Source organism: Meriones unguiculatus, chromosome 16, assembly GCF_030254825.1.
Source record: "Meriones unguiculatus strain TT.TT164.6M chromosome 16, Bangor_MerUng_6.1, whole genome shotgun sequence".
Taxonomy (NCBI): Eukaryota; Metazoa; Chordata; class Mammalia; order Rodentia; family Muridae; genus Meriones; species Meriones unguiculatus.
In genome coordinates, this window is record NC_083363.1 from 44,194,986 (window position 1) to 44,219,739 (window position 24,754).

At 40.4% G+C, this 24,754-nt stretch overlaps 1 protein-coding gene and 1 non-coding gene across 10 annotated transcripts in view; one reads left to right on the forward strand and one right to left on the reverse strand.

Annotated features, from left to right (window-relative positions):
- The window catches only part of Pkhd1 (PKHD1 ciliary IPT domain containing fibrocystin/polyductin), a 453,258-nt gene that overhangs the window by 226,539 nt on the left and 201,965 nt on the right, over window positions 1-24,754 (reverse strand). For all 9 annotated transcript variants that reach the window (XM_060369714.1, XM_060369715.1, XM_060369713.1 and 6 more), the window contains 5 exons: window positions 19,272-19,384; window positions 13,094-13,199; window positions 11,417-11,551; window positions 3,477-3,609; window positions 1,001-1,247 (listed from right to left, as the gene is read on the reverse strand). In XM_060369714.1, coding sequence (XP_060225697.1) covers window positions 1,001-1,247; window positions 3,477-3,609; window positions 11,417-11,551; window positions 13,094-13,199; window positions 19,272-19,384 — 734 coding nt within the window. The remainder of the gene's footprint in view (window positions 1-1,000; window positions 1,248-3,476; window positions 3,610-11,416; window positions 11,552-13,093; window positions 13,200-19,271; window positions 19,385-24,754) is intronic.
- Window positions 20,433-20,563, forward strand: LOC132648466 (small nucleolar RNA SNORA17). Its single transcript, XR_009586864.1, has one exon. It is a non-coding gene; the product is annotated as a small nucleolar RNA SNORA17 (small nucleolar RNA).

Below are 24,754 nucleotides of genomic sequence, written 5' to 3' on the forward strand. Positions count from 1 at the left end.
CTCCTATCCTTTCCCCATCAGACTAACTCCCCTTCTTTCTTATGATTCCCTGTACTCTGCCAAAGGTTTGGTCATGAGTCTTTGCTTTGAAAACACTGCTAGTTAGAGTCTTTCAGATGCACTCAGTAGACTCCTGTCATACGTTCAATGCACATCCCATCTGTCTTTCTAAATGAGGATTGATCATCTTACCCCATGTCCGCTCAATTGATTATCTTTTTTAGGTATATAGATTTCATTATGTTTATCATATCTTATAGGTCTATATAAGTGAGTATATTCCATGTTTGTCTTTCTCCTTCTGGGATATTTCACTCAGAATGATCTTTTCTAGATCCCACCATTTGCCTGTAAATTTCATGATTTCCTCCTTTTTGATTGCTGAGTAGTATTCTAGCCTGTGGTAGCTCAGTAACCAATTGGTTTCCCAAAGTGAGAGGAACAAGGACTATTTCTAACAGGAACTCAATGACTGGCTCTTTGGCCTCCCCACCTCCCAAGGGAGGAGCAGTCCTGTTAGGCCACAGAGGAGGGCTTTGCAGCCAGTCCTGAAGATACCTGATAAAACAGGATCAGATGAATAGGGAGGAGGTCCCCCCCTATCAGTGGACTTGGAAAGGGGCACGGTGGAGATGAGGGAGGGAGGGAGGGACTGGGAGGGAATGAGGGATCGGGACACGGCTGGGATACAGAGTTAATAAAATGTAACTGATAAAAAAATAAAAAAAAATATATTAAAAAAAATAAAGAATAAACTGTTAACTCAAAATGTCAATAAGTGGTTATGGGCTATGATATCTGACCTGAAGAGATTGGTAGCTGTCATTTGTGCCAGCATAAACCAACATAAGTCTGTGACTTTGCAGTGGTCAATGTTACTCCCACTTCAATTTTAAAGAGATAAGTACTTCAGCTTATCAGAAAACTATTTTCCTTCTATAAGCTTGGGCCTGCCTGAATGCCCATTGACAAGCCAAGAAATGGAGTTATTTCTACTTACAAACCAATAGACATACGATGAAAGAGAATTGTGTCCGGGCAGATGCTTCCAGGGACAATGTGACTGAAGCTTGCATTAGTCAAACATGTGTCTGAGAGGATTTCCATAGAAGCAAGAATGTGACTTCCATTTTTCCCAGACAGGGACCCATCCAAGTCTTCCAAAACTGCTGCATGAGGAAATGGAAATGCTACTAAATTTGGAGAGTTTGCAAACTTCAAATGCCGGGTCTTCACAGTAAATCCACCTACAAATTAGAAGACAGACTGTTAAACATGACATGACTCTGTTATTACAAAAGGCAACTAACTTCACAAGACTCCTTTCAGTACTTTCTCTAGAATGTTACATAGTTTTACAGTTCATTCAGTCATTAATCTAAGACAAAAGGAACACAAGTGTTTCCTTATTGCACATACATGCTAGAGATATTGGGAGCCAAGAATAGCCTGGCAAAACAGAATTCAGTTTGTTCTGTGGGGCAGTGATTTTATACCAGGGGTTCTTTCATTCTCCAAGAGACATTTGGCCATTCCTTTGAATCATTATGGGTTTTTCACATCTGTCACATTGCTGGTGCTACTTAAAATTGGAAAGCATGGCTAAGACATGCTGTTAATTATCCTACAATAAATAGAACTTTCTTAATAACAGAACAGTTGCCCCAAATACCAAGCATACCATGTGGGGGGGTGACTCTTCTTCTAAGAAACAGCAAGCATTAGTTCCCTAAGCACTAAAAGAGTTATACTCTAGTCTCTTAATCTTTCAGCTTCCATTCCACTGTCATAACCCTGACCTCATCAGTAATACCTCAAACTATAAGGCTTACACTTTAAACGCTCACTTTAAAAACCAACATTCTATTAGCCATTAGTATAAGTAGTATTAGGAGCACACACATTATAAATATTAGCTCCAGGCCGCACCTCTTGGCACATACTCTGATATCACCACCACTGCCAGCCCACCTAGTTAGGAAAATGCTTAATTCACGCATCCCTATCACTGAAGGGGAAAGTACACAATATCCAATACATGCATTGCCATACCATTGTGCTAACTACGTTGTTAAAAAAATATGAACAAGATGCACAAAGACGGAACATTTTCATTCTGCTTACCAGTGGATTACATGCAGTGAAGCACGTATAATCTATATTTCATAATGCATAAAACTTACTAATATCATAGTACCCTTGCCTCTCTAGTGTCCTTATGTTGTACATATGTTTCATTTCCCAAGAAAAGCCTGATGTATGAAATTTCTAAGATTTTGCCAATGCTATTTTTAATACTTAAAAATCATCTTTCTTTCCTGTTGTGGATTTCTATCAGCCTTTGAAGCCTTGCAGGAGAGTCATCCCCTCCAAAGAACACCCACCCTGCTCCTTCATTGACTGTGGTCACTTCACCCACACTGTTCTCATCACTCTTCTGAAATTGCACTCTCAGATATTTGATTTAAAAAAAAAAAAAAAAAAAACAACAACTGTGTTTTCCCTGTTTGTACCCTCTAGTTCCTTATGCAGAGTCAGTAATAGGCAATTTTTAAACAAATGAAAAGAGTATTTACCCAACAATATCCAGTGACAAGATTTTTTATTTTGATATCTGATGAATGACATGAAATCATGAGAGAATTGGAGAACTATGAACCGAAGTGTTTGCCATAGGGCATTTTAATATTCCTATGACTGCTTCACAGTCTTAAACTCAAATCCCCCAATGTTTGGCTCTGCCTACATAGGGGTAAAATAGTAAAGTGGGAACTTGCTGATTACTCATTTAATTAACAAAAAACAAACAATTATCTAAATTGGTGATTCAAACCACAAGAGCATATTTACTTGAATTACTTGGTTTGGCTGTTTACAATGATCAGATCAACTAAATCGTTCTCTGCCTCTTTTTACGTTGGCCCCGGAGTCCTCCAGGAAGTTATTTCGCACCACTCTAGGTCACAGTTAAGAAGTCATCGAGAATTGCCCGTGTTTTCTTTGTGTACACATCACAGCCTAAGTAACTGAAAGCATTAAGTAACCCGGCTCTAACTCTTTCAGCAGAGGTGTGTGCAGATCAGTTTATGTCTATGTGTCCGTCGTCCAATGTCATTTTTTCATCTTATGGATAAGCCCCTCATTATAGGCAGCAGCCTTTCTTCCACACACTGTTTTTAAAATGGGCGCTAACCAAGAGAGATGCCTCTGCTCTATGAAGCTGAGAGACTAGATGAGTGAGCCATAGAAACATAATAACAGAATGTGACACTCACTGAGACATTACAGAGGATGGGAACTCCAGAAGATGTGGGGAGCACCTATCCTCTTGAATCCCTTTGTGAAACTTGAACAGTTTCTGTTGATATAATCTTACAAGTGAAAGAAAGATTGACTCATAAAGCTTCTGCCCCTATTTGTCATACTCCCCTGAGCACTGGTCTTGTTTACCATTCATTCTGTCTGTTCAAACTTACCCTGTCCTTGGGAACAGCCAGAACAGGTTATGATGGCCACACAGTTGAGATCAAAATTAACAAAAGTTGTATTAGAAACCAGCAGTTCCCATCTTTTGGGGGTTTTAATCCCAGCTGACATACATAGACTTCCCTGTTATTTTTTGAAAACAGAAAGAAAAAAAAAAAAAAGTAAGGCTACCAGTCATATGAAATATAGTTATAATATACAAGTAAAAATAGTTAAAACAAGAAAATTACAAGATATTCTCTGAAGTTATTAAAACAAGAAAGATTATATAGCCAACTTAATACTCATATTTATGAAAAAAACTTATATCTAGAAAATAGAAAGAAAACCATAAATATCAAAAATGAAAATACAACTCAAAATTAAGGAAAAAGTAAAGACATAACTCTAAAGTGAAATGTGTCCTGATAAGCAGCCACATAACATCATATAAAGTAGCAAAATGTAGGTAAGACACAATATAACTATTAGAATTTTCGACTTTTTTTAAATGATGGTATCAAGGAACTATGAAGATGATGTCCTTCTACTAAATGGAATGGCTTGCAGTGGAAACCACTTTGGCAGTTCCTCATGATGTCTCATGTGACACAGTCACTCAGTTGCTGGGTAATAACCTTATAGATATGAGAAGTGATATTCTCATAAAAATTTTACCTAAATCATTGTACCAAACTGTTTATGATCACCAGGTCTAAACATAGCTCAAATGTTTTCAACAAATGAATAATCAAAAGAACCGTTACATCTGGGCAAAAGCATATAAGTCATTAAAAATAAAAAATAAAACACTAATAAATATAACAAGCTAAATGAATTCCTAAATATAATTGGCAATGAAAGAAGCCAACTCCAAAGGATGCATACCATATGATCTCACTTATGTGATTATTGAGCAAGAAGCCATCCCAGCAGAGAGTAGATTAGTGATGGTTCAGTGTTAGTAGTGAGTAGAGAATGTGGTTAGTGAGATGAAGCCTCAGGGAACAGAGCTTGAGACAACTCTTCTGTATATTGGTTATGGTAGTTCCGGTGACACAAATGTATACATGTGTTGAAATGAAGAAAAGCACATCAAATAGTTTAACTTCTAGACAGATAATACAGATAAAGAATATCTTTAAAATTTCAAAACTGAAACATAACTCTAAGATATTCCTTACAAAAGCTCTTCAGCAAAGCCCATTCAACTAAGCCTTGGGCTTTGAAATGTTCCATTGATAAACATAGGCTCACAACTGACAACTATTAAAGTTTTTTTTAATTCCAATAGTAAAAACAGCAACAAATATAAACAACAGAAATAAATATTCAATGCATATAAAGTTAGTATAAAAATAAAAAATGAAAACATGATCATTAATAAAATGTTATTCCTAATAAAGTCAGAGTTGAAAACATCACAAATACATAAAGAGGTGGCTGACAACTGAGGGCGGCTGACAAGCAAAGGTTTTCAGACAGGAGTGGCTCTATTACAGGACTTGATACATTACATTGCCTGAACCAGAGGAAGTATCATCCCATCCTGGGCATGGGCAACAGAGTAATAGCAAGCTGTAGAACTGCCTTCAGGACCTGGGAAGATGGAATCTTAAAGAACTGAGCGTAAAAACATAGGTAAACAGGAATGCAAGTAAGATGAAAGCAGACAGAAAAAAATGGGGTTAGGCGGAGAAAGAGGTTGGATAATGGAGAAGACTGTAGGGAAGACAGATGAGTAAAATACCAAGCGTACTGAAACGTCTACGAAGATGCTTTGATGAAACCCTACTTTGTACCTTAACTTAAACAATTAATTGATAAAGAAAAATGTCCAATGGGAAAATATCTTAATGGGCAGTTAAAGGGAATGATCTGTTCTGAGATGCAAGACTTCTGCAGAGCGCAGAGAGGTAAGTGCTCATGCAGAAAGTTCCTGGAGCTCCGAGTAAGGCAGAACAGCTCCTGTAGAGCATTCCATTTCACTGCTGAATGGCCCTGGGGAAATGTGCTTTAAGCCTGAATTTTCCCCCACGGAATGAGTGAGTTGAATTACATGAGCTCTGAGTATAAGTTTTAAAGCTCCAAGAGTCTATACAGATATTTTTAATGAGAAAAGTAAAGGAGAAAATAGTTAGAAACTGTCAAATACCAACAATTCCAGCTGCGAACTCAATAAACACAACTTGATCCTGAGAAATGTTTGGTACAATCAAAAAATGGGATAACACACAATGGCTGGAATAAATTACTACAGCACAGGAAGAAACAGTCAATGACCATGGTCATATTATTGTGCCAAAGAAACCCCAGAACAATAGAGTTATGTGCTCTGTGACTCTGTTATATCAAATAACAAGAAGAAAAAAAAATCAATTCATATCACTAGGAGTCTGACTCATGGATCCCCTTTAGCTGAAGAGACTTGAGTTTAAATCTAGGAATAGAAAAGGGTCCCCGCAAAGGAAATGGGTAGTTTTTCTTATCTGGGTGGTGTACAGTTCATTTGCTTTATAAAGAAATTGTGATCATTATTGTTACACGCATACATACACATACATGCGTGTGTTATGCACACATATATAAATTCAGCCTCCTGAATCCTTTTTCGTTGTTTGTGTGTGTTTGGTTTCAGGGCTGACCACTATGTATTGTATAATGCTCATCCCTGGGAGAAGCTAATTTTCCCTCTTCTAACAGTAATTAGTTGCCGATAGTTCTTTGTCCAGGGAAAAATGACCATCAGTTTCAGCATTGGAGGGGGTATGAGAAAGGTTGAAGGGAACTAAGCGGGGGGCGTGGGGGAAGTGATGCAATGCTATTTTAATTAAAAATGTACTTACAAAACACATTGTGTGCTTTTCTCTGTAAATACTTCCATACAACATTTACTTTCAAAGTGAGGACCAACGGTAAAAACAGCAGAGGGTGACAGTGTAGGTAGAGAAAAAAGGTCAACAAAGTCCCATCCTTAGATCAGATGCTTCTGGCCCTTAATGGCTGCTGGGAGGGAGAAAGAGAGTTTTCTTCTTCGAGGGAGTGGTCCCTGAGAAGCTACCCATGTTCCAGTGGATGGTCCTATGTCCTTGCACATACAGTGACCACTAAATGGACTCGGAGGGTTTCTAAATAAAAAGATCACATGAAGTTAGGATGGTGGATAAAGGTGGAGTTGGAGCAGCAGCAATAAAGGAGTGGACTTGATCAAAACATGCTATATGCATGCATTCAGATCTTCAGCATTAAGAAAAAAGAAAAAGAAAGAAGTTTAAAAAATTGAAGTCTGGGATTGCTGAGGTATGGTTTAACATCGTTAATATAATTACAGCATCATCACAACCAGCAGGCATGTTAAAATTTTAATCCCAATAGCTAGAATGTCAAGGCGTAATGAGTATGTGAGAAATGAGAAAAATATCTTTGAAAAGATGCAACACAGGACAATACAAATCAAGTTAGAAAAGTGAGGGGAAGGAAAACAAAAATAATGATTAAAGCTGAAAGCACAAAATAAGACGGTAGAAAATGCAAATACATGGGACACATCAGCATGGATGGTAATTGAAACCACGAGAGAAAATGAGATTTCTCCCAGCGGGAGCAAGCATATTGAGAAAAGAGGGGCCCTGAAACAGAATTTAGAGAAAAGAAAAAGATGAAAGGTCTAAACTGGGGTAGACAAATCCCCCAATGAAAATGAGAAATAACCCCTGGAGAAAACAGAGAAAGAATGAAGCAGCCCCACCAGCAGCTGCTGGACATTTTAATTCACATTTTTATTGTAAACATTTTCAGTGAATGAAGAAGCTGAAAGTATAGAGAATTTTCTGCTTAACAAAGATTCAGATTCACCTATTCACACTTTGCCATCTTACTCTTTTCAACTACATTTTCTGCTAAATAATGTGAATATATTATACTCTATCTACACATATAAACATGTATCATCTAAGCACACATCTGATATAACCATGATGCTACTTTCACACCTGTAAAAACGGCTGGCCGCTTTAAACAAATAACCATATTATTTCCAATAGCGACACATGGACAGTCGTCCTGCAGATACTCAGGAGTGTAGGAAGACCATAATTTAAATCCAAGCCAGGGTGTTTCTAAACATGAAAGGGGGTGAAGGCTAGGTAGGATGCTGAGTAGCAAGCATGAGAAACTGCCTAACAAAACTAAGATATGGCCAATGGTACCCAAACCTTTCTTCCTGAATATTATGAGTATTCTTTACATGTGAACACATGAGTAATACAGTGGATGAGAGCACAAACACAAATACACTTAATTCTACTTTACTAACGAGAAACATAAACTAATATCTGTTGGAGGATACGACGATCTTACAATAATTGTAAGCTAACGATTAAATGTGAATGAGAAGGACAAATTCCCTGAAGAATCTTAATTCTCCAAAGCCAGGCACAGATGAAAGACAGAAGCTAAAATCTTATTCCACAGTAAGCCTAGCATCCTCCTTGCACTTGCTTTTTTGTTGTTGTTGTTTTGTTTTGCTTTTTGTTTTTTGTTTGTTTGTTTGTTTAAGGTACCTGACAATACCAATAACTCTAAAATAAACTTTAAAAATCCATTCATTGAAAATTAATTGCTATATTTTGTGGTGTCATAGAATTTCTCAGACCTTATGATCCTTTTTTTTTTTTTTGCACATTTATTTTATTGTGCATTTTTAAGAATTACAGGACCACAATGTCCAAATACACAGTAAAATAGTTGTTGTAATGAGGACAATGAACATATCTCTTATTCCACTTAGTTTTTGTTTGTTTGGAAAAGAAGAGTAGCTAAAATTTGTCTGTTTAGCAGAAACTGATAATGTGTCCCAATCTGATTAGCCGTAATTCTTATAGTGCATTCTACATCTTTAGACTTATTTGAGATTGTACACCCAAACAGTTTCACATTAATGGCATAGGGTAAATGAAATTAACCAAACAATGTTTATTAAAACACTCCTCTGGAACAGGATATTTATAGAAAATACTTCAGAGAAAATGGCATAGCAATTGATAATTGTTTCCCACTGAAGCTACTTCTTATATGTAATCAACAGCACTTGATCACAAACCAGGAGAATAGCAAGCCTGACCCCCCTCTCACAGGATGAATATAGAGCTAGCATTTGCAAGGTAAGCGGATCTCTCCATTTTATTTTATCCATTAATTCAGTCTAACAATATCATCATCTAGGTAGTAGTTAGTTATAAAATTGAATGGTTTTATTATCTGAGTGCCTAATGTTATCTAGAATTCTCTAGAACAAACTTGCTTGGGAGTTTTTATTAGTAAGATTTTTGTCTGCATTTGCTAAGAATATCAAAGGCCATCAGCTAGACTGTAATTCCAGGAAATAACCTCAAGGGTGTGATTTCTTTTTATTGTCTCATGATAAGTATCCTTTGGTCATAATTTACATCTTCTGTCACTCTTCCACTAATTATGATGTCTAGTTAACATCAATTAAGAGACTAAAACATTAATTCGCCAGGACAGTTACTGATGGGCATCTTGCTTTAGCATATACTCTAAGGTCATTATTGGACTAGGTTCCAATGACCTGGCAGCATCCCTTCTGGCAGCACTGCAGGCTGGAGAGGCCAGTCAGCTCTGAATCAGCAGCACTCAGGGACAAAGAAAATCTACATGAAAGGGATGGCTCAAAGAAGCATTAACTAAAAAGCTGAGAGCTACATAAAGGAAAATGTAACTCAATAAGAAAATAATTTAAATACACTTTTTTAAATCTTAACTTCTGCTATATCTGTGAAATAACCTCCATTGTAAGTACGAGAGTCAATTATCGTATGAATTTCTTCTAAATGCATTCAGGAACAAACTGAAGTGAATAATCTCCCCATGGATCCCCAGAGTTAGGCAAGCCTTCTTCCACCTACAAACAGTTAACAGTGTTGTGGGGGCTGGCATTGTTGTCAGTTTGACAGAATCTACTATAATCACCTAAAAATTATGGTTCTGAGCTTGTCTGATAAGGATGAGTTAGATCAAGTTACCTGAGCTGGAAAGCCCCACCCTGAATTGGGGATAGAGTCCAGGACTTTGAAAAGAGAGAGAGAGAGAGAGAGAGAGAGAGCAAGCTGAGCACAAGCATTTATTCATCACCCATGCTTCCTGACTGTCGATGCCATGTGACCAACTCTAATGTTTCTGCTTCTGTGACTTCCCATCATGATAAGAATAACTTCCAAATGTTAACAAAATAGATCCATTCAGGCCTTTGCTATAGCCACAAGACAGGTAAGTAATATCAATGTTATTATTGATATTCATGTGACTCTTTCAGAAATAAGAACATAGGAAATAACTGAAGCCCAAGAGGCCAGGGGTACTTGGGAACTTCCTTCCGGGAATGATCCTGTTAACCTGGGAAGTATCTTTTGACTATACCCGGATGTGCCATGTCTTGGCTATGAAGTGTCCATGATGGGCTTGCATGCTTATACCTGCTGTAGTAGGAGTAGCAGATTTTCAAAGGCCATGGAACCTTGAGGAGGGGAGATGAGCTTAGCAGAAATAGGTCATTAGGTGAAGAACTTTGAATGTTATTTCCACCCCTGATTCCTATCACATGTTCTGCCTCCATATCTGCTGTGATATGAAGAACATCTATCATAATTTTCAGCCACCATTCCTTCCCTACCATGAAAGACTGTAAGCCAAAACAAATCTTTCCTACCAAAGATGTTTGCATCACATATTTTGGTCATGGCAACACAAAAAGAAGTCACATGATTCCTTGGAGTGTATAATATGGGAGAAACCATCTAGAGGCTAATTTTTATAATACACAAACCCATATTTATTGAAGGGCTATGAAGTCACATATGAAATTTTATCCTTTTTCTCAGCTACCAATGCTGGAGGCACTCTCTCCCTGGAAACCCACTGAATGAGCAGCGAAGGAATGAGGTAGGAAACCTTCGTTCTTTTTACTGTCCTCCATTTCCAGTTCCTGGTCTCATCCACACCCCTGTGGTAGACCACCTGCAGGAACACATCTTCCTTCTCTTTTTCCACTTCCTGGGAAGTCCAAGGCAAGGAGATCCTCAAGGCAAACCTAGCTTTCTTCCATCCTGTGGACACTGTGCTTCTAGCCCACCCCATCCTTCTAACCCACTCTTGCCCTTCCAGCCCATCCTCATTCCTTTCTGTCAGTTCCCAATACCTAGAAACACATTCTGGACCACCCAACCCAAGTGTCCATACCTGGAGGGCACACAGAAGCAGCCATAGCCACCACACTCTCCTAAGACCCAGAGAGGTGAACAAAAAACTCACCCAACAAAATCACATCACACAATAACAACCTATGTAAACCTGAATGGTCTGACCTACTCTCTTCAGGGTAACGTGCTACATGGGGTAATGATAAGAAAATTTGATTTTAAAAAATTTTAGAACATCATAGCAGAGGGACAGTATGGCCTTCTCCTATTCACAGTCTTTGAGAAATTTAAACTAGAAAATGAAACTAACTCTTTAAGATGAAGAACTATTTGTTTGCTTTTGGAGTTTTATTTTGTTCCCCAATCTTGTCTTAAACTTGTGTCAAATCCCCTGCCTCAGCCTCCGAATTATAGGTGTGATTATAGGTGAGATTATAGTTGTGAGTCATGACACTCAACTTAAATTCTTAGGCTTAAAATTGAATTTGCATACATAAAAAACTTACATTTTAAAAATTGAAAATTCCTCAGACTATTACTAACTAATGATTTACATGGACTTAATACTGAAACTCTAAATACTTGAATAATATTGTAATATCATTATTATCTTCCCCATTTACCATGATTCACCACAAATTTCTGCTATAATTATGTACTAGGTCATCAGGGAGACCAGCATACATGATTCTGTCTTGATGGACAGCCCAAAACCACCTCAATCATGTACCTACCTTGTGGGTGAAATGACCAAGTAAAAAGCTGTCAGTAACCAGAGTATTTGCATCACTTTCCAAAATGTCAATTCCAAAATCTCTGCATGCATAAACTTGGAAGTTTTTCAGGTGTAGATTGTTACTTCTAAAAATCTATAAAATAACAGCCTGAGTTATGCCAAAGGTCTAAGGACTGGTTTTTCTCACAGACTTCCTAAGACCTCTTTAATTATTGATTAAGTATAAATAAGTAAATAAGTACACTGGCATATTTTAGCAGGTTTTGTCTATCAATATCAGTACAGACAACTCAAAGAAGCTAACAAATCCCTTTGGAAATTGCATTTCTTCTCTAACAGGCAATACATTAAAAGGCTGATGGGAATTTTCCACATATTTAAAACAATCTTACAGTCCCCAAACCTGCAAGATTAATTCGTAAAAGCATAGCATTCAAAAGTTCGAGTGCTTAACATTTTAATACAACATTAGAAGAGCTAGTCAGTAGATGGCAAATATAAAATCCACAATTCAGTGTGTCTACAGGTTCCCTGTGTGTGGATTTAACATATGCATACATATTTATGAAAACTTAGGCTAGCACCTCTACAGAGGGATGGAGGAGTAACAAAGTTTAGTAGATTTAAAAGTATCCCATATTGGAAGAGGGAGAAAACAGGGAAAGGACAGAAGCCTACCACAGAGTGCCTCTGAAAGAGTCTACCCAGCAGGGCATCAAAGCACATGCTTAGACTCATAGCCAAAGTTTGGGCAGAGTGCAGGGAATCTTATGAAAGAAAGACCTGGAGGGGACAGGAGCTCCACAAGGAGAGCAACAGAACAAGAAAATTTGAACACAGGGAACTTCCCAGAGACTCATACTCCAACCAAGGACTATTCATGGAGATAACCAAGAACCCCTGCACAGATGTAGCCCATGGCAGTTCAGTGTCCAAATGGGTTACATAGTAATGGGAAGAGGGACTGCCTCTGACATAATCTGATTGGCCTGCTCTTTGATCACCTCCCCCTGAGGGGGGAGCAGCCTTACCAGGCCACAGAAGATGACAATGCAGCCACTTCTGATGAGAACTGATAGAGTAAGATCAGAAAGAAGGAGAGGAGGACCTCCCCTATCAGTGGCCTTGGGGAGGGGCATGCATGCAGAAAGGGGAGGAAGGGTGGGATCGGGAGGGGAGGAGGGAGGGGCTTATGGGGGGATACAAAATGAATAAAGTGTAATTAATAAAAGTTAAAAAAAAGAATGAAGTCATTATCCAGGGCATTATACGCCCAAACACATATCTGTGTTGGTATGTTCCTAATCAAATGTGTGACAGTTGGCAAGTCCTTTGCTTTCTTACTCTTCACTTATTGGTCCTAAGTAGGAAAGGAAGGGATATATACATGAGCTTCCACAATTGACACCTCCTGACTGTATATGTCCCTAAACCCCTTGTGGGATTTGTTCATTCAAATCCTCACACTCACAGAAATACACACACACACACACACACACACACACACAAATACACCACCTATGATGCCATTGACACTAGTTGTGAAAAGATTACAGTGTTCTCTTCCTTATCAAACTGTTACCCTTTAGAAAGAGTGACTTATTCATCTACCTCTAGAAAACAAAGACATAGATGTTACATTATATGTATTATATGCACGCTTATAAAAGCATACCTGGGCACCACCTGCACTTCCCCAAACCATGAAGTTCTGGAACAGAGTGAGGCCAGTGTCATTATTCCAAAGTGGCTGAAATTTAGGATATATAAGGAGACCAGACCTAGAAAGCAAAACAAAGAATTAAAATAAATTAATCAACATTTCCTCCCACTGGAATGAAAAGGGGTTTTACACACATCACACAACTGACACATGGGCGTGAAACATCCTTACAGATGCATGCGTGGTATTACATTGTGTGATGTTCAGATTAGGTATCCATGCCTAAATTCTCAAATATAGTAAGAATATGTAACACCTATCCAGTTTTTCTTTAAATATACATAGCATTATTATCTCTGATTAACATACTGTATAGATTGCCGGAATTTACTACTGCCTAACTGTGACTTAGGCTAACCAATTTTCCTCACCACACTCACCTCAATTCTCAACTTCTTTAAGACCAACATTTTCAATCCCACATATAAGTGAGCTCACGTGGTATTTGTCTATGTCTGATTTATTTCACTTAATATAATAGTTTCCAGTTCCATCCATGGTATTTCACATTTTTAAGGCTAAAACATATTCATAAAAGTGTGTGTGTGTGTGTGTGTGTGTGTGTGTATGTATATATGTATGTGTTAGAGAGAGAGAGGGAGATACTTTCTTTACCCACTCACTGGGTGATGATCACAAATTGATTCCATTTTCACTATTGTAAATAGTGTTACTATATGTGTGAAAGTGCAAATATGTCTTCAGTCCATATCAATTTTTTTTCAGAAATGCCATCTTAGGTCAATGTTCCAGATTAAAGCTGGATTATCAAGAAGAGGATTCTACTGAGTTGTTTGAATGTCTCCTATAGCCTGTATTGTTATACCTTATCAGATATAAAAATAATAAATTTGAGAAAACAAACAAGCAAGGCCCAGGAGCCTTCCATGGTGGACACTGCTCATCTCTTGGCCTTCTGCCTGTAGCCTGTGACATGCTCCTGCAAATAATCATTCAACACATAGCCATGTTCCCTGATATTCTATCAGCCCTTCTAAATCCACTCCTTTTAGTAACATAAATCTCAGCACTTCTGGTCACCTCACCTTTTGTACTCCTATCATTAAACTAAACTAAACTAAACTCTACTGTTAACCTTGATCTTACTTTGAATACTTCTCTCACATTCTAACAGTGGCAAGGACTTCTGGGTGCTACTTTCACCACATGTGTGCTAATCCTAGTCTCAGTCAGCACTCCTTCGCAATAATTCATGACCCTTCCACTCTGATTATTTTTCCACTGTGTCAGTACACATTTCTATATGCAGCATACCTTTATATCACCATCAGTGCTGCAGATACCCATTACTTGGTTCCTACTGTTCCTAGGTGAACCACCTGAAATATCTCTAACCTTCACAAGAAATCTCTAATGCAGATTTATTGCCACTTCACAAATAAGAACTCCACTCTTTTTTTTAATTTTTTATTTAACTTTTATTAATTACACTTTATTCCTTTTGTATCCCCCCATAAGCCCCTCCCTCCTCCCCTCCCCGGTCCCACCCTCCCCCCGTTTCTGCATGCATGCCTCTCCCAAAGTCCACTGATAGGGGAGGTCCTCCTCTCCTTCTTTCTGATCTTTTTTTTTCTTTTGTTCTTCTCAATGCAGTTTATTCAGGAACCTTGAACAATCTTCTGACCCTGGGGAAAGCCAGCCCACAGCTTAAAATAGCCTCTGGGTAGCCAACCCCAGCATGCCTCGTGGGCAATGCAGATAGGTCCACATACGTGGAAGCAAGCCAGATCCTCAGCCTTAGCCAAATATGGAGTTGTTTGTGACAGAGAGCACTCACCATCAGGAAGGTGGAAGGCGGAAACCAGCTCCATCTTTAAGGCGTGGCATTACACAGCTCTCTACAGTTCCCCCTTTTTGTTTTAGATGCATCAGGCAAGAGTAGAGGTCTGATCTCTGAGATTAGAAATAAATTGGGACTTTGTACCAATGTTCATTTAGGTGTCATCCACCCAAAGAGCATCAGACCCGTCCGATACCTTTTTCTCAGAGGCAGGACCTGGGGCATCAACCCGCATGCAATCAGACATGCTCTTCTCTGGGTCGAAAGCGGCTGACCCTGAGTGCAGTGCTTAGCCTCGCATCCTGATCGTAACATTTCAGCTTTTTATGGTAGCCAACCATGCTTGGGGAGACTGTCCTGCTTCAATGGCTGTAAAGGCCTGAATGATCATGGCTGCATTACTCTGTTGTGAGACTCTAATCTTGCATATACACCACAGGCAAACCAAGGAGACCAACACCAGAAGGCCTGCTAACGCTCCCATGCCCGCCCATTCCTTCAGATGATTCATGGCTCCAACAATCCATGATGATAATCCTGTGGCTAGTCCTGCGTCCACTCTGGTAGAATTTACTGTGACAATGGCCACTGTCAGCTGCTCCATCATAGTATCGAATTCTTCAGTCCAATTACCTAAAATATAGCTCGACAATTGTTTAGACAGATTTGCAGCACGGGAAAAATTCTCATATTGTATGCTAGTGACGCGAAGTCCAGCATACTTCCATTGACAGCCAAGTTGAGCGATTTACCATAGGGTATCAATTTGCTCCTGCACGAGGTCAATCCTCTGAACACCATCAAGTCTCCTTTTAGTTGAGCATTAATTCCTTTTTGTACATCTAAAGCATGAGCTACATTGGCTAAAAGATTATTTAGGGTCTGAACAGTCTGCATAGTATGACTCATGGCTAATGCCGTGGTAGTAGCTCCAACAGCCGCCAATGAGATGGCAGTAACAATGGCGGCTGTAATTCCAAGATCCCTTTTCTGTCTGAAGAAAGTTATAGTGTGAGGGGCATCAACGGGCACAGGCACCCAGTGAGGCATGCCAGTAACCAGGGCATACCTAAATTCACTAGCATTCCGGCATTGGGCAAAAAAGCAAGTATCATTACCACAATTACTTGGCTCTATCTGGCTAACAATGAATAAAAATGGGGATTATAAACAAACAGGTGTGGACTTATAGGAAATATTATGAGAAGCCTTAACCCCCTCGTTGGAACATCCTGCATCAGTTCTAGAACTAGCAGTGGTGGTGTCCGAGGTCTGAGTAGGTTCAGGAGACCATTGCCCCCAGGGGTGAGACATGTTCCATGTAAATTGACTAACTCCATGTTTTCCTCCACTTTTGAAAGTCATTTAAGGTTCTTAAATTATCTTTTCTTTTTTTTTTTAATTTTTCATCAATTACACTTTATTCATTCTGCATCCCCCCCATAAGCCCCTTCCTCCTCCCCTCCCGATCCCACCCTCCCTCTCCTTTCTGCATGCATGCCACTCCCCAAGTCCACTGATAGGGGAGGTTCTCCTCTCCTATCTGATCTTAGTCCATCAGTTCACATCAAAAGTGGCTGCATTGTCCTCTACTATGGCCTGATAAGGCTGCTCCCCCGCAGGGGGAGGTGATCAAAGAGCAGGCCAGTCAGATTATGTCAGAGGCAGTCCCTCTTCCCATTACTATGTAACCCACTTGGAGACTGAGCTGCCATGGGCTACATCTGTGTAGGGGTTCTAGGTTATCTCCATGAATAGTCCTTGGTTGGAGTATGAGTCTCTGGGAAGTTCCCTGTGTTCAAATTTTCTTGTTCTGTTGCTCTCCTTGTGGAGACCCTGTCCTCTCCAGCTCTTACTATTTCCCAGTTCTTACATAAAATTCCATTCACTCTGCCCAACAGTTGCCCATCAGGCTCAGCATCTGCTTTGATAGTCTGCAGGGAAGAGGCTTTCAGAGGCCCTTTGTGGTAGGTTCCTAGGTTGTTTGCTGTTTTCTTCTTCTTCTGATGTCCATCCTCTTTGCCTTTCAGGATGGGGATTGACCATTTTAGGTAGGGTCCTCTCTCTTGCTTAGTTTCTTTAGATGCACAGATTTTAATGGGTTTGTCCTATGTTGTATGTCTATATGAGTGAGCATATACTGTGTGTGTCTTTTTGCTTCTGGGACAACTCACTCAGGATGATCTTTTCCAGGTCCCACCATTTACCTGCAAATTTCATGATTTCCTTATTTTTCATTGCTGAGTAATATTCCATTGTGCAGATGTACCACAATTTCTGCATCCATTCTTCAGTTGAGGGGCATCTGGGTTGTTTCCAGCTTCTGGCTATTACAAATAAAGCTGCTGCAAACATGGTTGAGCAAATGTCCTTTTTGTGTATTTGAGCCTCTTTTGGATATATGCCCAGTAGTGGTATGGCTAGATCTTGAGGAAGCACTCTTCCTAGTTGTCTGAGAAAACACCAGATTGATTTCCAGAGTGGTTGTACAAGTTTACATTCCCACCAGCAGTGGAGAAGGGTTCCCCTTTCTCCACAACCTCTCCAGCATGTGTTGTCACTTGAGTTTTTGATCTTGGCCATTCTGATGGGTGTAAGGTGAAATCTCAGGGTTGTTTTGATTTGCATTTCTCTAATGGCTAATGAGGTTGAGCATTTCTTTAAGTGCTTCTCTGCCATTCGATATTCCTCTGTCAAGAATTCTCTGTTTAGCTCTGTTCCCCATTTTTTAAGTGGATTACTTGGTTTGCTGCTTTTCAGCTTCTTTAGTTCTTTACATATACTGGATATGAGTCCTCTGTCAGATAAAGGGTTGGTGAAGATTCTTTCCCAATCTGTAGGCAGTCACTTTGTTTTGATGACGGTGTCCTTTGCTTTGCAGAAGCTTTTCAGTTTCATGAGGTCCCATTTATTGATTGTTGCTCTCAGAGCCTGTGCTGTTGGTGTTCTGTTCAGGAAGTTTTCTCCTGTACCAATGAGTTCTAGGGTATTCCCCACTTTTCTTTCTAGCCGATTTAATGTGTTTGGTTTTATGTTGAGTTCTTTGATCCACTTGGACTTCAGTTTTGTGCAGGGTGATAAGTATGGATCTATTTTCATTTTTCTACATGTAGACACCCAGTTAGACCAGCACCATTTGTTGAAGATGCTATCTTTTTTCCATTGTATGGTTTTGGCATCTAGTAATTTTTTAAAAAATGGAACTCAATAGGTGCATGTTAGGATTTGTGTCTGGGCCTGTCTGGCCCTGGAACCAACAGTTTTTGCTTTGCTTCTTAAATTCTCTATGCCACCCTGTTTCCTCCAGTATTTTCTCTTAATATCCGATGCCCTTACAATCTATGATGAGGACTTAAGAATGAATCTTATCTCTCGATGGTAGGCAAGGCACAAGCGAAGAGTTCCTCCTCCAAGACAGACCAACTCAACTCTTGATCTATGTCTACTGGCCTTCCTAAGGCTCAGCATTGCAAGCTGCTATCAAACTCTGGAAATTCAATTTGTATTTCCACTGAATTTTCTTGAGCTATAGAAGTGATGTTCTGTATTGCTGGCTTCAAAAGGGACTCCTTTCTTCTCTATCTCCCATGAAAAACTTGTGATTAACGTGTTTTTCACAGTTACTCACAACAGGTTGACAAAGAAGTACCTTTGGTGTCCATCAATACATGAATGAGTGAAGAAAATGTCATATATACTTATGATGAAATATAATTTAGCCTTGAAGATGATAAACCCCTGCTTCCTCTGGTAATGTTGATAAATTCGTAAGATAGTGTACTGAGTGATATTAACCAAAGCCAGAAAAAAAATTTACCTATACCAGAAATCTAATGGATCTAAATTTGAGGGGCAGAGAGTAAAATAGTGGTTGTGGGGTCTGGACTGAGGTGGGGTAACTGGTCCAAATAAGTACAAAACAATAGAGTTTCAACTATGTAGGGTGAATAGGTCCTAGAAATACACTGTATAGCATAATATCTATAATCAGCAATATTATGTTGGGTGCCTAATTATTGCATATGTTTTTATAATAATTAGTGAATTAATTAACAGAACAACTAGAAAAATTTTGAGGTGACAACTGTTGGTACAAACTGAAGAGTTGACTTCATGAGTAGATGCTTATCTCCAAGCTTATCAAGGTTTATATGTTAGGTATATAAAACAATCCATGTCAAGAACACCCCAATGACATGGCCATACAACACATTGCAGCAGTGCCAGAACTCAGAAATTCCAAGAATGAGGCACCCTTTGTGCATGAGGACCACAATCACTAAATCAAAAGCGGTGCACTAAAGTGTAGATGAATTTTCCCAGAATTACCTTATACAGGAATGAGCAGCGTTCCAACTGAATGACAGGAGCGGAGCTTGTGATGTTTGGCGGGTCACAAGGTGAAAAACATAGCCATAGCCAGCTGCACACACTCTGTTGCCCTACAGAAATTAAGAGGGGTTTGAAAAATGCTTATTTCACACATGCTAAGGTTGCTGCCAAATTAAAAAAAAAATAATTTTATTGGTTACTTTCTACTTTCTCATTTGATGCTTTTCAGGTATGGTGCACTAAATTGTCCCAGATCCCACCACTTGCCAAGCCCCCAACCCCACTTGCCAAGTGCCTGACAACTTGGTTACTCTGTAATTTTAAATCCTTCTTGAAGCTTCCGTGGGGAGAAGGTGTTCTGGTTAGTTTTGTGTCGACAAATGAGAGTTGTTTTGGAAGAGGGACTCTCAGTTGAGAAAACGCCCCCATAAGATCTATGAGCAAGTCACTAGTGCGTTTTCTTAGTGCCTGATGTGCGCTGGTGCAGTCCACAGATGGTACCATCCCTGGAAAATGGTCCTAAATGGCTGAAGAAAGCATCTAAGCAAGCTATGAGGAGCAAATCAGTAAGCGTTGTTCTTCATGGCCTCTGCTTCAGTTGCTGCCTGCAGGTTCCTACCCTGCTTACTTACGCTCCTGCCCTGAGTTTCCCCAGGGATGAAGTATGCCCTAGAACTAAATCTTTTTATCCCCATGTTCCTTTTGGTCATGGTGTTTTATCATAGAACCCTAAGACAGAAGGTTACCTGTGACACCTTCTTTGAGGTTAGAGTCATCTAGAAAGCCCTTATTGGTACACCCTAGGAGACACAGTGGCTTTCCAAGGTGGACATCCCAGGTTGCAATCTTCTCCCTTAGTTCTGATACATGCTGGCTGAGTTCAAGTACAAGCTAAATCTCTTCAATACACTTGTTCTGCTCAGATGACCAAATTACTTCAATATTTCTTTATGGGGTACACTAACTAAATAATTTAATATTTTTATGTGTTTTTATGAAATCTAGCTCCTCCAAGGGTTGCTATTCCAGTTGAATGGGAAATTCAATTCAGATCAAACAGAATTATGATGAGGCTATCTTTAAAAATTCTATGAAGTATCTACAAGATTTTCACTGCCATGTAACGCACACTGAGACCGTTAAAAACAATGGTTTCCTTCTGCCCCTAGAGGTGTTGCAGGTGTGGCTGCCGGATCACACATGTATCAGGAGGTGGCAGAGAGGAGAGAGGCTATCTGTGTGCTCAGTGTTCTGATGTGTAAACATGTGAATGATTAACAGATTAAATTCCATGAAAGAAAAAAAAATGAGCCTGGGATGACCACCAGTATGCAGCCACACAGGTCCAGACAGGCTCTCGGGAAGGGAGCAATCAGGAGAATAGAAGAAACCCTCCAGGGACCCAGGGCCCAGGGAAGCCATAAGCCTGAGACAGACAACCTTTGCATGGTGCCACTAAAGTGGGTCTGTGGAAAAGTGAGCTAAGATAACGGGTTGGTGTCATGGGACCCAAACAGGGTGCTAGCCTGAGTTTACTTCTAGTCTAGCACCACGCAGGCCTTGGGGGGAAGAGAGCCAGACCATGTCTGAAATGACCCCTGCCCAGTGCCATAATGTATAATCCAGGCATAGCACTACTAAGACCGCTCCTGAGATGACCCGAGACACTCAGAGACCCTGGGGCCACGTAGAGGATCAAGCAAGTGGTAGATAAATGGAAGAAAAATAGAAACAGAAGGATGTAGGCACAATGAAGAGAGGCAGAACTGAAGACTCAAGGGTAGTGAAGAATAGCCTGATGTGCATAGCCAGTGATACCACCTGGGACCATGGTGGGTCCTGGTCTATGCTGCCACCAAGCACCACATCCGGGCCCATGGCCCTGCAGCAGCTGGGGTTTGTTACTACCAAGGGCCGGATGGACGTCCCTGGTCTGGTCTGCTGCACAGGGACACATTGACATCTGTGCAGAACTGGCCCCACCCCTCACCTGGACAAATGTGAGAGCTGGCACTGAGGACATGAAGGGAGACAGCTGTCCCTACCCCTTACCTGTTGTGGCACTCGGGAGATCTGGCCCTGCACCTCACCTGCACAGTAAAGCCAGCCCTGGATGTGAGAGTTGAGGTGAACTGGCCCCAAGTGTATGAGCAGGCACAGGAGAGCTGGCCTTGCATCTTTTCTGCTGGGCAATGGCACTGATGAGAGAGAGAGGCCTTTCTTCTCTCCTTTGTCCCCTGCCATCTATGGTAGGTGTGAGAGTTGGCTCCGGGGTCATGAGAGTGGAAGAACTGGCCATGTCCCTCACCAGCTACAACACTCAGGGCCTTGCACCTCACGTGGGCAGCAGAATAGAGAGGGCCTGAGTTCCGGGGTTTGCTGTTCACCCCCCTCCCTGTGGTGTGTGAGAGTAGGAGAGCCAACAGGCTGACCAGCTCAGACACTTCTCAGGCCTTAAACCTGGGTGACACAGTGACAGCTGACAAGTAGCAGCATTTTCTGCAAGAGGTGGAACGTAAAAATCCTACTTAAAGGTGTACCTCGTGGTCCACAGAACACACATGCAAAGTACGTGGAGGAAATGTGAGGCAAGCTTTTACAACAATGAGGGTGAAGGAATTCTGCTTCCTCAGAGGTGTTCAGTCTGCTGAAGTATGAGTCAGGGCCATACTTCCCTGAGTCTGAAAGGTTGACTCACAGGACCTGGTCAGGGAGCTGGCACTTGCTGACACCATCATCATGCTGTTTACTTTACTTTGGCTTGGCATTTACTGTGGGCCCCAAAGGCTCTTTACCTTGAGTGTTTGCAAATAGTCTTTTCCTGGTTATACTAAGTTACAGAATGTTTTCTTCCCAAGTGGACCTGTTGGTCTGTTCTCTACTAAGTTTCATTGTTTGGGATTCCAAATAGTTCTGCTTTTCGAGGTCATTTACCCTTCTATTTACATTTCTCTTACCACACAGCACTCAGGAAATGACACTTAAAATATCTAGATATTGTGGTGTATGACGTTGAATTACTATTCAAGAGGCCACAGGACTTCAAGAACTCAGAGCCTTCTTCAAGACATCAATGATCTTACAGAATCACAGTCTAGAGAATCTAGACCAAAGATAATTTTGCTTCCTGGGAAAGATATGGAAATATCTGGAAACAGTTTTTATCACAATTCACAGGGCAAAGGAAAGCACCTTTGGTATTCATAAGCCTGCTACATAAAGGGGACATGAAACTATCTAAGCCAAGTCCACAGCTCAGGAAGCCTACCCCAAAGAGGATAATACCAGTATCCTGTGTTGATGGAATCCCATATTTTTACCCTAAATATAAAAATGCAATTAATTATAATAAGGAATGTTTTAGGAGTCTTCACATAGAAGGTGTTTAAGTCTTTTCAAAATAATCAAATCCAGCACCAAGTGTTCTCAAAAGGACATTTCCTAGCCATTTCAGTCCTGTGCTTAAAAAAAAAAAGGATATGCACTAAGAATTTTCAGCCTCAGAAGGAAGCCTTATCTCTCTGGAGGTGAATAGAAGGGCTCAGTATATCTGTTCACAAGGGCATACCATAGCAATTACGCCTAATCATGACTATAAAAGGAAACCTTCCCAACAAATACCATGTGACTGTCCATCTTTCAGATCATCTGGTGACTGCTTCTCCTGAGGTAAAACCATATCTATAACCCAAACCCATGATCCACAAGTACCTAAGAACTGGGGGTATAAGACGAAAGCTCTAGGGACACGGAGATGGTATGATTAGCAGTGTGAGGACAAGTTGGTCTTCCGACTTTTACTTGTGCGTTTATAGCATATGCATGTGTGCACTCACACATGCGCACACGCACATAATCACAATAAATAAAATTTAATATTTAAAACAAATCAGTTGGATACCTACTGAAGAAGACGCCTGACATCTTCTTCAAGGTTTAGCTTACACGCACACACACATGCATGCATTCACACATCAACATTATACTAAGTGATGAAAAACTGAAAGCATTTCCTGTAAGATTAGGACTAAGGCAAGGTGTCAGTCTCTCCATTCAATATAGTACGCACACACGTACACACACATAAACATGCATACACAAATACTGATAGCTCGATGCCCAGCAGAGGCTGACAGTAGTCCTCTCAGTTTAATACATACATCAGTTTTATTGCCGATGCGTGCCAGCCTATTACCAAGACTTTATGAGAAACACAGATGTTCCAAAATTTCAGAAGGATATTCCAGAGGCTACATCCTTCTTCACCGCTGCCAGCACCAGTGCTCAGAAAGCATGCATGTTTAACAAATGAGAGTGTTTGCTGAGTCACCCACCCCAGCACCATTAGTATTTCTGGAACATGTGAATGATCACAAACAGTATCCATGTGCATTTATGGTTGGAAGGGAGATTGCATCTTTGGTTCTCCTGTTAGCCAGTAAGATTCACTTTTCTTCTAAAAGAAGTACATCAGCAGCCAGCTCACATTACTAGTCAGCCCCTTCTCTCTATTCCAATTGGTTACTCTACAAAGGATCCATGAAGAAACCACGTACTTATGCAAGCCGCCAGAGGCTTGCAGGGCAGGGTTTAAGGCAAGCAGGGAATTTTGTGTGGAAATCAATTCTTTGTGCAAGTCAATGTATTATGGACATTCAAGCAACAGAAATTCTAGAGAGAAATTAACTGCCCAAGTTAGCCAGGTCCTTGAGGTGTGCACATGTAGTGGCTAGAAAAAGGAGGGAGGGACAATGACTTAACCCTTCATGCTGCTCTTAAATATGCATTACCTATTGAGTGCAGAGAGCCGAGAATTGAGGTTGGGTCCTTTCAAACAGAATTCTTTACAAAATTGATTAAGAAACCAGAAACTATTCCCTCCCAATCAAAAGGATGTCACCAACAGGCTCCTTTTTCCAGGGACTTTCCTAAATCAGACTGTTCACAGGAAGTCTCCAACACCTATGTAAATCCAGGGAACTCTGGAGCACTGAGAGTGAACTGTCTCCTGTTGCCTGGATATAATCTCTCCAACACGAGTGCTTGAGAAGAGTGGGCTCATGCTTATTATGTGAGATAAAAGGAACTGAAGAATGATGACTGATGCCATGACTGATGTTGAGAGAAGACAAAAGTAGTCCAGACTGCAGAAACTACGCAATGCGTGGCGAGCCTGCCACCAGGTCAATGTTGCACAAATGAGTGTACAAAGATGGCTATGCCCCTGTAGACTCCACCAAGATACTACGAAAGTTCTCACTGGTGAAAGCACAGTGTGGACTTTCATTTTCAAAGGAACTGAACTTTATTTGACTTGGCTGCTACCCTAGAGGGAGACAGCAGACCAACTGCAAATATGAAAGCCAAAAAGAATCTAGGAAATGCCTTTGTATTGTGCAGAGTTGAAGGTGAATAAGAAGCTCTGCAGCTGTTCAACTGGAAGGGAAGATGAATTCTGTACACTGTGCCTAAGAATTTGG